Below are 15117 nucleotides of genomic sequence, written 5' to 3' on the forward strand. Positions count from 1 at the left end.
GCTCTTCTGCAGAAGTTGATGTAGTTTGCAATATAACCTCAGTGACTGTTGTCTATATGTCTGTATGCCTTGTAAGAATATTATATACATAAACCGACTTATAAATTGACCAGGAAAGCATCTATCTCCTTGTGTTGTAGTGTGATCTTTCTGGGATTCTAATGAAAGTATGGTGGTTAATGTTTCAGATCCGTGTGAAGATGGAGAAGAACCCAGAGCTGGGCTTCAGCATATCAGGGGGAGTGGGAGGACGAGGGAACCCCTTCAGGCCAGATGATAATGTAGGTCTTCATCTGCAAAACACCATGATAATGCACACACACTTTTAGTAAACACACTTGGTTAATGTTGCCATTTTTGAGCACCTTTTACCATACAGGAGTGAGTACGCACTGATGTCCAATTAATAAATCATAGACTGCATTAGACCTACTAAAACTGTCCAAAATGTATGCATACATTTTATGATTAATATGAATTTGTTGATCAAACAATTCCCAGGATAAGAATGATCATTATTTTTAGTCGCTGATGTGTTGTTATTAGGGCATATTAACCGTGGGGTTTGTTTCTGAGCTTCATCAGATGTGTTATCTCACCCTAGGGCATCTTTGTGACGCGAGTGCAACCCGACGGACCCGCCTCTAAATATCTACAGCCTGGAGACAAAATTATCCAAGTAGGAGTCTTTTAATCTCTCATCTGTCGCAACACCTGCTACACCAGTCACCTGTATACCCAAATCTTACCTCAGAAGAGCTGCCTTCAGCTCTCGAACCCTCTCTCTCTCTCTCTCAATCATCTCGAGTCCCTGTCTAGCCGTACAGCTTACACACACAAAAGTATACCGTTAAGCGACACAGTTGGCAGCTTCCATCATCACCAACTGATGCTGATAGTCAAGCATCCTGTTTGCAGTGAACCCACTAACCGTCTCACCTCTCCTCTCTTCTCCTCACCTCTCTTCTCCTCTCTTCTCCTCTCTCTCCTTCCTCTCCTCTGCTCTCCCACCCTCTTCCTCCAGGCCAACGGTTACAGCTTCATCAACATCGACCATGGCAACGCCGTGGCCCTGCTGAAGAAATTCCCCAACACTGTGGACTTGCTCATCATCCGTGAGATGGCTGCATAGACCCGTGCCCCACACAGAGGCACAGACAGACAGACTACAGAGAGACCAGGAGAACTAAACCTGAATGTCCACGTTGTGTTTTTTTCTTTTTTTAAAAGAGCCAGCTGTGAAGAGACTGACAGCTGGGGTGGGGAAGAGAGGGTCCCACTCGGGCACATTTTGAGGTTTAAACCACTGGACATGGGCCGCATGGGAGAGTGGAGCATGTTTTTAATTTTGATTTCATTTTTTTTGTACAAACCCTTAACAGATACCTTCACTGTGGAATAGCGGTTGGCTTGTGTAGCTGACGGCAGAGTGACTGTACAGAGACAGAGAGAGTTTTTATTTTTTTCACCAACGAGTCACCTGCGTTTCAGACAGTAGAGCCCGTCATAGATTCAGCATTGACTGCAGATCACCAACAGGGGGCAGGCTTTCCCTCTGGTTCCATCCACATGCCTTTGTCACGCGCTTGAGTTTTAATTTAAGGGGAGGCTTCAGTTGGGTTTTGTGGAACAGAGAGTGTGAGAGAAGGAGAGAGAGAAAAAAAAATGAGAAAGAGTGTTGAAAGACTCGCACGTGTTTACGGTGGACAGGCACGTCGATCTGAAGGAACCCGTGTGAGAACTCGGTCCACACAGCTATGGGATTTGGGGATTGGCTGGTTCATTCAAGTCCAGCCAGGATTGTTGTGCACCCAGTTTCCCCTTCCCTAAACTCCGACCCCAATACCCCTCAGCTGTAGAGACGCCTTTCCGGCTTACCCACAGCCTCACCTGGCCTTAGCCGCCCACCCTCGCCCCAACCGATTAGATTCTTACCACTGTGGGTGAACACCTGAAGATACAGCATGGGAGATTTCAAGAAGATGCAATAAGAGATGGCAATGGATAGGGATTTTTCCCCCCGTATGTTTTATGGATTTGTATACTGTCTGCTAGGCCTCACCTGCCTGGCTTTAAAAGAGAGGAGGAGAGCGAGGAGAACCTGGAGAGGTAGAGGAGAAATGGGAGAAGGGAGCGGAGTAGGACATGAGACGGAAAACCAAAGTCTGTGAAGTCTGGAGCTGGAGCTGAGGAGGAGGAGGAGGCGGGGGTCAGCTGGGGGTCCAGTGGCTTCTTCTCTCCACACTTGCCTGTGTGTGTGTGTGTGTGTGTGTGTGTGTGTGTGTGTGTGTGTGTGTGTGTGTGTGTGTGTGTGTGTGTGAGGGTGTGAGGGTGAGGGTGAGGGTGAGAGACAAATGAACGTCTATACAGACACACACAAACACAAAATCTGCCTTGTCACTGAGCTTGGTTCAGATGGACAGTACACCCCTGCCCTCTGTCCTCTGCCGACTTGCTTCCTGTGACTTTACTGTTGGACAAATAAGTGCCAAGAACCCTGAGCTCACTGAGGGAAAAAGAGGAAGAGGAGGAGGAGGCGGCCTGAGCCCTCTTCACTTGAGCAATACTCACTCACCTGCAGACAAGGCTGGAACAGCAATACAGCAAGAGCTTTTATTTTTCCTGCAGCAACAGAGATTTCTGTTTGCATTTTTACATACATACATTAAAACAAACAAACGAAAACAAAACAAAAAAAGACACTTTTAGGAGACATCAATTGTGATACAGCATTTTTTTAATGGTGACTTTTTATAAGACTTTGCAGGAATGAACCTTCTGCTCTTTTTATTTCTCCTTTTATTTTTTTTAAAATGGCAAAGACGTTTGCGTAGACATAACGCTCCCCCTGCCTTTTCCTCACAACCTGCCCTGTATCGCAAAGACTCCCAACACAGGAGAGGACTTACCGCAGTCGTTACATGTCAGTCGCCGAACACACACACCAACCCCCTGAGCTGATCTTGTGAAATGTTCAGTTGCGATACACCTGTGACACTGAACTGTGATGTTCGAGGGCTCACAGGTGACTTTGGTCGCCACAGTAACGTGAAGACTTTTGTGGTGTGAGGCGCATGAACTAAACTGACTGCATGAAGTACACGATGGGATTGTATTTTTGTACGGTTATTATTATTATTCTTTTCTTCTCTTAACTACCTGTTTCCAAAGCAGGGCACACGAATGCTTAGAAAAGATCAAACTCACAAAAGTTGAAACATTTTTCCCTTCAGATGATTATGATTAAAACGTTTATTTTGTATGCAAGAAGCACTGTTGATTTTATAAGAAGTGTACATTTGTAATGACATCATGTTGGAGTATGTTTAGACATTTCGTGTTCCGTAATGGCATCACATAACTGTCTGCTTTTTGAGTGGTGTGTGCTGTGTGTGCAAGTGTTTGGTCTCAGCAGAAGCAGAATCCCACACACACACACACACACACACACACACACACACACACACACACACGCGGCTGTGTGTTGTATCATCGCAACAGGATTTCCACTGATGAGGGTTTACTGGGGATAGGTGGTGTCCACTGTTCCCATTATTATTTTAAAGGTGGTGTTTCATTGGCTATAACTCTGCTTGGATGATCTTCATATCATGGGTCATTTCTGGGGACTACATTTAAAGTTGTTTTGAGTGACCAATTTTCCTTTTTTTTAACACTTTTTTTTGTTGTGGCCACTGCATCCTCTGTGTTTAAAGCTTGTTTGAAATATCATTTTAATGGGAAATATTCCTGTAATTGTCATATTTTTATATCTTTTTTTTGTTTATTTTCATTACAAAGAAACAGATATGTACAGATAATGACAATCTGGGCCTAAACCTGTGGATATAGTCTACCATCTTTAAAACGAACCCTCCTTTTAATTTATTTAGCTTCTTGCAGTAGAGAGGAAAAAAAATAATCAAATGTAAATACTTTTACAAAGTCAAAAAGAAGAAATCGCCATGGCATTAGTTAATCTGAATTGATGAAACCAGCAATAATGTGTGATCCTGGAGTGACCCAGTCATAGAGCTCTCACAGTGGGGTGGATCAGCAAGCAGCTAGAGATGAGATGATCAGTATGCATTTATTCAACATTCCAGATTTTGTACATAATTACACAGTTTCTGAGGTAACCTGTGGATAATGATAAATAAACTAATGCTCTTAAAAATGAAGTGTTCATTTTGTTGTTTGTTTAAGCCGTGTTGGGATTGGCTGTCCAAAGCTATTCATTTTGGCCATTGGTATAAACTTGTAAGCTCTGTGCAAAGCTAAAGGAATCTCATTTACATTTGAAATGTGTTTCACAGCGATTTGTAAGGATGTCACTGCTCTGCTGCATAGAACTATGACTGTCTGAGCAGGACAATGGAATGGGGAGCTACCACTTTTCAGTCATGGAAGCTCTCGCTCAAACAACCTTAATATCACTATTTTTCATATGAAACGGATATGGCTAGATCGTGACTAATTTGAGCATAGCCACAAAATAGGCTTAATGATCAACACAACTCTTAACAAGGTCTGTTGAACGAATGATTTCACGTTGTTGAACCCATGCAAAACCGTTTAATAATGCTCTTCTCCAGTTAGAACAGGTTTGCTTTGTCACATTCACACTGTTGTTCAGCCAACTTTTTTTTCCAGTGTGTGAATATGCAGTAGGTAGAGCCCATGTGGTTTGTGGTCATCTCTACGCAGAGAACAACAACTAAGAAACTGAAATATGTGGGGGGCACTGTGGTGCAAGCCACTGTCCAAAATACTTCACTGTCCTATCCAAATAAAGGCTAAAAAGCCCATAAATAAATCTTAAAAAAAAAAAGATCCTCTCATTTGGCTAAATGTCAGCCAAGCTCACTTGTAGGAAACCAAGCAAATCACCTAAAGCAAAGTTGTTTTACTACAAATATGTAATCACGGCCTTAAAAACGTGTATGTGAAATTTAAATTAATGTCAGGTGCTGCCTTTCTGGAACTGTTATACATTCCCAAACTGGTTTAATAATGAATTTGCCAAACAGTGTGTGGTCCATCTCCACCATAGTTTCTTTCTGCACTTTCCTCCCTTAAGTTTATTATGCACTCACTCACTAGGAAGAAGGGGAAAGGTTTTGCATGCAGCTTTACGTGCTTCAATTCGTAACTGTGTGTCCTTAAATATCCAAGGACCAGGTCGTGTGAGAGCATGTGTGTAGCACCTTTCGGTGATTTTTCAGCGCTTTATATTTGGATATCATGACTCACCAACTTCGTGTCGAGTGAGGCAAGGCTCATTCAGACACTGAGATATGCATGTAAAATCTTTTCGAGATATTTTGAGGTGTATCTGTTGTGTCTGGTATTATTATTATTATTATTGACATGTGTCCTAAGCCATTGTGAATCAGGAGAGGGGTGGGTCTGGGATGCCAGAGACCATTATTGAGCCTTCTGGAGGTGTTGTGTTGGATACACAGATTCTACCATTTGTGGTCTAAGAAGTAATGGAACAAACTGCTGTGAAATGAGTTCATTGTTCATAGTTTGGTCCAAGGTACCAAGTTCATATTGTGTGCATTTACTTATTCAAACATGCTATTTTCAGTGGTATGATTGTTGTTATGGTAAACTCGTACCTGGGCAATATGCACTTAAAATACAGGTGTGAAATTTTATTCAGAAATCTATTATTTCAGGCATGCACCTAGTTGCTAAGAAAGTACTAAAACATGAGTTTTATATCAAAGTGTACGTTTCTAAAACCTGAGCACTATCCCAAACATCTCGGCTATAAATTTGGAGGTACACACCATTGCTTTACATTGCCTAGAGCCCAGTAGGTACAGACTTACTGACGTACTGACGGCCAATATAACATTACAATATCTAATGTTTTTATCAATCAAATAGAAAATTGGATAGTTCCGTTTTTTCTTGATTTTGACCATGATAACAGTTGCACTACAGCAATTGGCTTAAGGTTACTGTCTGTCTGAACAGTTATAGATTGTACTGACCAAAAGTGCTTTACTACTAAAGCCTTATTTATGGTTGACCTTATACGTGGACTCGCATAGCCCTCTACGTCGTTGCGAAACCCCTCCGAGCACCTCTCCGTGGCCTGACGTGCACATCGCAAATTTTGTGACTATTCGTTGAGACGGTGGAGACTGCACGGAGACCACAGGAACACCGCAGGGACGCCACACGAAACGTTCACAACTGCGACGAAGCGACTGCGTGGCAGCATAGAAACGCAGTCGTAAAAGCATAATGGATCAAGGTATTGATATCTTTCTACTCCGAGCCACCAGGGGTCGTAACACCATCTCAGACTGAAACATGAGAATTTTTTGTAGTACCAGAGTAGATTCAGGGAATTAATTGAAGTCTTAATACAGTACTACAGTATTAGTCAAATGTTTTTTCCAATCTAAGGAACACTTCTTCTGCCCCTCTCCCCCTTTTCCCCCTATCTTGCTCTCTCACACACAAATGTGTGAGTGCTCGCTCACACACACACACAAACAAACAAATACTGTGCTTTTCAACTCTTGCTCCCCCCCTCCCTCCCCCTGTTGTTTTCACCCACACCCATTCTTGGTGAACAGATACAGTCATCTGGTCAGGTCATCTTAAATCAGTGATTGATTTTATGTATTTGTTTATTTGTAGTTTCTTTAAATTTAGTTTCAAAGTAATGTCTAGGGTGGTGGTGGGGATATATAAACGAAAACAGACAGAGAATAGTAATCCATCAAAACGTTCATATTGTTTAGAAGTATAGAATATTTCTTTAGTACATTTTTGCACCTATTTTACTTACAAGTTGGGAAACTTAGAATAGCAACACTCTACCAACCACCCCACCATTTCAAAGCAAGAAATCAAGTGGACCAAAATGACTGCAGACCTATTGGTCATGGAAATGTTCCCCATAGCAATCTAATGGGATACATATTAAAAAGTTGTAGCAGAAATAGTATGAGCATTTGCAAATGGAAAGTAGCAATAAAGAAATACGTTTAGCATCAGTATAGTTTACAGTATAAAGTGAGATTCTTTGTTTCTGCTGATAATTACTTATAATACCATGATAGGCCTATACAAATTGGTTGTCGGGATGTTGCTAAGAAGTTTCCATGGCAACTCCTCTGGTACAAAGACTGAGTTTGGTACTCATTCTGGGCACTATAGGCCTACATATTGGTTGCTAGGATGTTGCCATAGTATTAAAGGTGGCTGCTATGGTGCATCCGGTGGTTGCTAGAGTGTTGCTAAGGTATACTGTATGAGATCATGCCAGATCAGGGCAATCATAGCAACACCCACATCACATATCATAGCAACATCCTACCAACCACCCCACCAACCACCATAACGATGCTGTTGCAACACCATACAGTGCACACCGAGTGTTGTACTTTAACCAAGATCTTAATAGTTCCATTCATATGTCTATATATCCAAAAGGCATGGCAACCAGTCCTGAGACCATGGCCTCTCATCTGGTCTCCGCTGCTTACCCAGGGCAACACTGTCTCGACCAGTGGCAGCAGGGGGACAGTGGAGCTCCTCATTACTAAAAGGTGAAATTGCTTATAGGAGCGAATCCTGTCATAACATACATAAGATACTTGGGCCACTCTTAAAGCATATCACATCATATTTTCTGTCTTGATGTTATGCTGGTGGTGCAGTACATGTTAACGTTGTCATTATTACTCCTTGAACACTCTGCAGATAGACTTAAATGGTTTCCAGGGCTTTCTGGGATATCAAGACAAGTAAGTCACATATACCACCACACCATGATTTATACTCCTTTAACATAAATCATTTAAAAATTAGCATTGTCTTACTCCAGTGAACAGCACTGGCCCTCCTTAATCATATATTGTTCTTTGTTATGTTATTTAATGACAGTAATGGCCCTCACAAGAGTGAGGTCATGGCCTTTTTGAAGGGGAAGTCCTTGGAGTGCCTCAGAGACCTCAGTGTGGAAGACCACTGCTCAGCATACCTGAGCTGGCAGCTTGTCGCTCTTCTCTGCCAAATTAATGGAGTGAGTGATTGCCTGATCATATCATTTAACGTTCTGCATTGGTATGCACATGTTGGGTTTAGGTCAACATTTGCATGTTTTACTTATCTGATATTATGTAGCTTACATATGATTTTGTTTTCTGCAGCACGTTTTGGGCAGCGATATTGCGGAGCTCCTGCACTGTAAAGAGACAACACAACTTAGACAGGAGGCTGAAACGTATGTCTATGATTTGGTAGACATTGGTGATGTCACACAAAAATGTAGGACTGAGAAAACCCCTAGTCTGGAGGCTGTCTCAGACTCCACAGCACCTGATGATTTAAGTGCCACAGATACCATCAGGGATTTGCTCATTACTGGCAAGACAAAGGTAAAGTTTCTTCTAATTATAACATATTATATAAATATAACATATACTGTTGCTAGTTAGCATGTTATATTGATGCTTTTGTACATGTGAAAATTAGCTATGTTTCTGGGATTCTTGACAGGAGGCACTGGATCGCTCCACACAGGGGGGGCTGTGGGGCCATGCCTTTCTGCTGGCAAGCAAGATGGGCACTACAGCACTGGATGCAGTTATAACCAGGTGAGAAAAGGATTCTTACATTATCTTTTACTTTCACATTGGCTTCACATAACTGCTCATACAATTATAGCTTCGTATAATCAGTTATTACATTACAAATGTACTACAAATTTGTCATAATTAGACATGGAATTGTGTCTAAATCATATGTTTGAAATATTCCATTATTAGATTTGCCAATTCAATCGAGGAGGGTGATCCCCTAAAGACCTTATATCAACTTATGTCTGGAAGAGTTCCAGATGTTGCCAAGGTATGTATTCCCGGTTTAAGATGCACGTGTGTTTATGTGCCAATCATATCTGACAATTTTTCATTTGGAACTGATTCTCTCCCAGCATTGTGGCGGTGAAACATTTCTCAACTGGCATGCTCATCTGGCCATGATTTTGTCAGCAAAGTCTGATCCAAGCAATCTACAGATCAGAAGTATCAGAATGATGGGAGACAGCTTGGGTAAAAATAAACAGTTACTAATGCATACTTGCTCGTCCTAATGCACTATATTATCTTTAAACTGTTCTACCTGTACCTCAGTGTGGCACGTGGCATCATAAACAATACTGATTGTGCTTGTGCCATTTCTTTCATCAGCATCTAAGGGTATGGTTGAAGCAGCCCATTTTTTCTATATGGCAGCCCAAATCCTGCTGGATAAAGTGGCGTTTCAAGTGTTCCTGTACCCTGTGCAAAGGTGAGAAGCAGAGTATCGGCATACATAAATGTGGTCTAATGCCCAGGCTGTCAGTATTGCTCTATTCATGCCTCTCCTTCCCCCACAGACTTCCACTTGTTCTACTAAGAACAGTAGAAGGTCTACCGGACTTCAAGGTATGCCTTTATTAATGGATTGTGGACATGACAGGGAGTATATTCCACACAGCCCAAAGTCAGTCTTAGAATTGTGTTCTTAAATGTTTTCATTGTTGTCTTGTTTGTTCTTCATACAGTATGCGCAAGTGAAATGGGCGAAGGCATTATGCAGCCTTGTCCACCTTTGGCTGGGCTCTCCAGACTCCCCATTGCAGCTGAGGTAACACACATCACACAAGTCTGAACTAATGTAGGCTATAAACCACTTGTATAGAAAACAAATGTAGATGTTTGTGGTATATTGCTATGTTGATTTTTTGTTCAACAGACTGCTGACCATGTCAGTGCTGAGGGCTTTTAATCCTTAAATCCATCAACCCATCTTTGGTGGTAAGTTTCTGCCAGTATAAGCAGCCTAAAATTAAAAATGATTTTTTTAAATTAGCCTACTTTGACACTTCTTTTGGTGAATTATATTGTTTCTGTTTATTTGTTTTTCAGCCTTAAAGAATGCAGGACATTCTAACCAGCCCACAGAGAACAGACTTTTCTCTCCATATTGTTACCAACATTTTTTTTTCCTTTGGGGTCATAATTGCGTTCTCCTTGATTTTCCATAAAGATGCCTTTTCTTGTCTTTCGATTTTCTCCAACATCTTCAAACCTACTGTCCTCCATCTTCTTACCATTGTCTTTTTTTCCCAACAGGAATGACATTATGTCTAAGTTGAAGAGTAGAGTATCTGCTCTCATGGAAAAGTTTAGATTTATCATACGTATGGAATTTATGGATAATTAGTGATAGTGGGCAGCTGTAAGCAGAGGTGAGTGCCTGAGTGCCAGTGTGTGTGTGAGAACTATTTAACATAATACGAATATTAAGGCTAGGGGAAGGGACTGGCCATTAATGCTGGCCGGAGGCTAACTCACCCTGCACCCAGGCCCACACCCCACACACACAGGCAATGACTAAACTAACAGAGTCAACGTTACAGTAGCTTATGGCTTCTTTACTCCAGCTTGTCCTTCTCGGACTAGGCAAGTGTCAGCAAGTTGTACGAGTCCTGTTACTAATACCGGCTTCAAGGAAGTACTGGTTTGGTCCATAGCCCATCTCCGCCGTGGAGCAGTAATACAGACTGACCATTAGAGTCCAGGTAAAGTCCAGCAGCAATGGTCCAGTGCTGCCGAGTGTGCTGCTGCGTGTTACGTGTCCGGTCACACTAGTCAATCGACCTGAGTTGTTCTCTCCTGCGCCCATATTCAGGTCTTTCAGATTCAGTCTTTAACCACATCTCACCAGCAACAATCACACACCCTCAACATGCCACAGGTGTCTCACCCACCTGCAGCCTGCTACAATCAATTCATTGGCGGGGGCGTAGCCAAATGTTGGCCATACCAGTGACAGCCATTTAAAAACTCACCTTTGAAAACAGCATTTGACTAATTCATTTTCCCCCCTTGAGGCATAGGCTACTAGTCATAGTTTATCTGTTATTATTGTTATTATAGCAACAATTGATGTTAACATTACATTATTTTAATAATAATAATGTTCTATGGATTGATTTGAATTATGCTTATTTTCATTGTTGTTTTTACAGTTTTTTAATGTAATGTTTTGTAAGTCACTTTGGATGAAAGCATCTGCTTAATACTGTTGGATATTTTAATATGAGTCAGAAGTAATGTCAGATAATTCATTTAATTAGTATGAGGGTTAGTCATACACAAACAAGACGATTTCAATAAGAGGAAAATGAGGGTCATTAGGTTCAGTTTAAAGCTTTCTGATTGGATGGAGTCAGGTTAGAAGTTAGCATTTGATTGGTTACAGGGTCAGCCAGTCAGGGCTGGAGAGGGAGTGTCAGATTAAGGTTTAAATGTCTTGGCGCGAAGGTATACGGGCAGATGTAATTTCCGGTATTCATCTCTTTACTGTGGCTTAATTTACTGCAGTAAATCTGTTTAAACAACGCGTCCTTTGTCTGAGATTCTGAAAATAGTTTAATAATTAGAATTGGCCACTACAATACCTTAACCATAACTAACATAACTCAGGACAAACAACCTAGAGTGTTATCTGATGGTGGCCTTTTACCGCACCACTATTGAAAGTGTACTGACCTACTGCATCTCGGCGTGGTACTGGAATCCATTGCCCGCTCCTCCTACCTTTGCAGGGCCAATAACATTTTTAAAGCCTCCTTTCACCCAGGCAACCACCTGTTTACTCTCCTGCCCTCAGGCAGGCGGTAAAGGTCTGTTAGAGAAAGGACCACGCATCTAAGGAACAGTTTTTTCCCGACGGCCATCAGAACACTAAATAAAGACATTCAGTTAACTGTCACGACTACAAGTCACACAGGCCATTTCAGTCACCTTACACATGTGTACAAACAAAACTGTTTCTGTTTTTATTGTAAAGCACCTCAGGGAAGTAATGTTGATGTATTTATTGTTCCTCAGGGAAGTACTCTAATCTATACCACCGCACTTTGTTGAACTCTTAATATATATACACTACCATTCAAAAGTTTGGGGTCATCCAGACAATTTCATGTTTTCCATGAAAACTCACACTTGTATTTATCAAATGAGTTGCAAAATGAATAGAAAAAATAGTCAAGACATTGACAAGGTTGGAAATAATGATTTTTATTTGAAATATTAATTTTGTTCTTCAAACTTTGCTTTCGTCAATAAAGGCTCCATTTGCAGCAATTACAGCATTTCAGACCTTTGGCATTCGAGCTATTCATTTGTGGAGGTAATCTGTAGAATTTTCACCCCACGCTTCCTGAAGCACCTCCCACAAGTTGGATTGGGTTGATGGGCACTTCTTGCATACCATACGGCCAAGCTGCTACCACAACAGCTCAATGGGTTGAGATCTGGTGACTGTGCTGGCCACTCCATTACAGACAGCATACGAGCTGCCTGCTTCTTCCCTAAATAGTTCTTGCATAATTTGGAGGTTCGCTTTGGGTCATTGTCCTGTTGTAGGAGGAAATTGGCTCCAATCAAGTGCAGTATGGCATGGCATTGCAAAATGGAGTGATAGCCTTCATTATTTAAAATCCCTTTTACCTTGTACAAATCTCCCACTTTACCAGCACCAAAGCAGCCCCAGACCATCACATTACCTCTCCACCGTGCTTGACAGATGGCATCAGGCACTCTTCCAGCATCTTTTCACCTGTTCTGCGTCTCACAAATGTTCTTCTGTATGATCCAAACACCTCAAACTTTAAATTCGTCCAGAACTATTTTTCCAATCTTCCTCTGTCCAATGTCTATGTTCTTTTGCCCATATCAATCTTTTCTTTTTATTGGCCAGTCTCAGATATGTCTTTTTCTTTGCCACTCTGCCTATAAGGCCAGCATCCCAGAATCGCCTCTTCACTGTAGAAGGTTACTAGTCTGGGAAGTCCCGCCCCTCTTTTTCCGGCCAATTTGATTTTGCCTCTGAAGTGGGTCTGGCAAACTTTGGATAGCAGTTCATTTCAAGATTTCCAGGATCCTTGGAGACAATCACAAACTGGCTTTTGGCTACCTGGCGCACCATTGGCGGATTTAAACTAACCACGGCTACGTAACAAAATCTACTGCACGGAGAGTTTTTAAACATTGGACATGTTGGCCGCCGAAGCAACGCAAAACTTCGATAAGGCAAGTTTTCTTTGAAAACAGAACAGAAACTTGCCCTGGAACAATTCATACAGAAAAAATATGTGTTTGCTTTATTACCGATCGTTGTATCATTGTATAGTATCGTTGGTCTGATTGGTTAAAGGCGTGTCCAATTACGTGACTGAAGTGGACCGCTGTTGAGTAGTTTGCCAGACCAACTGAGTAAATGAAATGCGGGGAATTCCCAGACAAGAAGGTTACATGAAGTTAATGCAAAAAGTCAATATATGCAGTTTTGACCCTTCTTTTTCAAGACCTCTGCAATCCGCCCTGGCATGCTGTCAATTAACTTCTGGGCCACATCCTGACTGATTGCGGCCCATTCTTGCATAATCAATGCTTGGAGTTTGTCAGAAATAGTTTTTTTTGTTTGTCCACCCGCCTCTTGAGGATTGACCACAAGTTCTCAATGGGATTAAGGTGCCCTTCTTGACACCAGGCCATCCTCCAAAAGTCTTCGCCTCACTGGGCGCGCAGATGCACTCACACCTGCGTGCTACCATTCCTGAGCAAGTTCTGTGCTGGAGGTGACCCGATCCCACAGCTGAATCATGTTTAGGAGACGGTCCTGGCGCTTGCTGGACCAAAACATCCTCCGAGAGCCACTTCTCCCAACCATCCAGGAACAGTTTGGTGATTAACAATGCCTTTCCCAGCATGATGGAGCACCTTGCCATAAGGCAAAAGTGATAACTAAGTGGCTCGGGGAACAAAACATTGATATTTTGGGTCCATTGGCCAGGAAATCCCCAGACCCTAATCCCATTGAGAACTTGTGGTCAATCCTCAAGAGGCGGTTGGACAAACAAAAAAAAACTATTTCTGACAAACTCCAAGCATTGATAATGCAAGAATGGGCCGCCATCAGTCAGGATGTGGCCCAGAAGTTAATTGACAGCATGCCAGGGCGGATTGCAGAGGTCTTGAAAAAGAAGGGTCAAAACTGCACATTGACTTTTCGCATTAACTTCATGTAATTGCCAATAAAAGCCAGTGACACTTCTTAAATGTTTGTAATTATACTCCAGTCTTCCATAGTAACATCTGACAAAACTATGTAAAGACACTGAAGCAGCAAACTTTGTGAAAATGCATATTTGTGTCATTCTCAAAACCTTTGGCCACGACTGTATACTTCAGTCTTCCATAGTAACATCTGACAAAAATATCTAAAGGCACTGAAGCAGCAAACTTTGTGAAAATACATATTTGTGTCATTCGCAAAACTTTTGGCCACGACTGTAGGCACTCTAATATACTAGTCTTCTTGTTGAGTTGTGCACCGGGGCCTCCCACTTCTCTTTTTACTCTGGTTAGAGCCCGTTTGTGCTGTTCTCTGAAGGGGGTAGTACATACCGTTGTAGGAAATGTTCAGTTCCTTCGCAATTTCTCTCATGGAATAGCCTTAATTTCTAAGAACAAGAATAGACTGGCGAGTTTCACATGAAATTAATCTTTTTCTGGCCATTTTGAGAGTATAACCGAACCCACAAATGTGATGCTCCAGATACTCAACTAGCTCAAATAAAGGCCAGTTTTATAGCTTTTCTCACCAGCAAAACAGTTTTCAGCTGTGCTAACATAATTGCACAAGGGTTTCAAGGGTTTTCTAGTCATCCATGAGTCTTCTAAGGCGATTAGCAAACACAATGTACCATTAGAACACTGGAGTGATAGTTGCTGGATATAGGCCTCTATACACCTATGTAGATATTTCATTAAAAACCAGATATTTCTAGAATAGTCATTTACCACATTAGCAATGTAAAGAGTGTATTTCTGATTACTTTAATGTCATCTTCTTTGAAAAAAACAGTGCTTTTCTTTGAAAAATAAGGAAATATCTAAGTGACCCCAAACTTTTGAACGATAGTGTATATATTTAAGCTATTCGTACTGTTTTTAGATAGTTGTAATATTGTTGTGATATATGTTGTTGAGACGTGTTGGATGTAAGTATGGGGGATAAATCAGAAAAACA

At 41.6% G+C, this 15117-nt stretch overlaps 1 protein-coding gene across 1 annotated transcript in view; it reads left to right on the forward strand.

The window, feature by feature from the left end:
* Nucleotides 1-4163, forward strand: part of erbin (erbb2 interacting protein) — a 63267-nt gene extending 59104 nt beyond the window's left edge. The window contains exons 24-26 of the mRNA XM_080834131.1: nt 189-281; nt 605-679; nt 1025-4163. Of these exons, the coding sequence (XP_080690257.1) occupies nt 189-281; nt 605-679; nt 1025-1132 (276 nt within the window). The 3' untranslated portion in view covers nt 1133-4163. The remainder of the gene's footprint in view (nt 1-188; nt 282-604; nt 680-1024) is intronic.
* Nucleotides 4164-15117: the final 10954 nt, after the last annotated feature.

Source organism: Sprattus sprattus (genome assembly GCF_963457725.1).
Source record: "Sprattus sprattus genome assembly, chromosome: 3".
Lineage (NCBI taxonomy): Eukaryota > Metazoa > Chordata > Actinopteri > Clupeiformes > Clupeidae > Sprattus > Sprattus sprattus.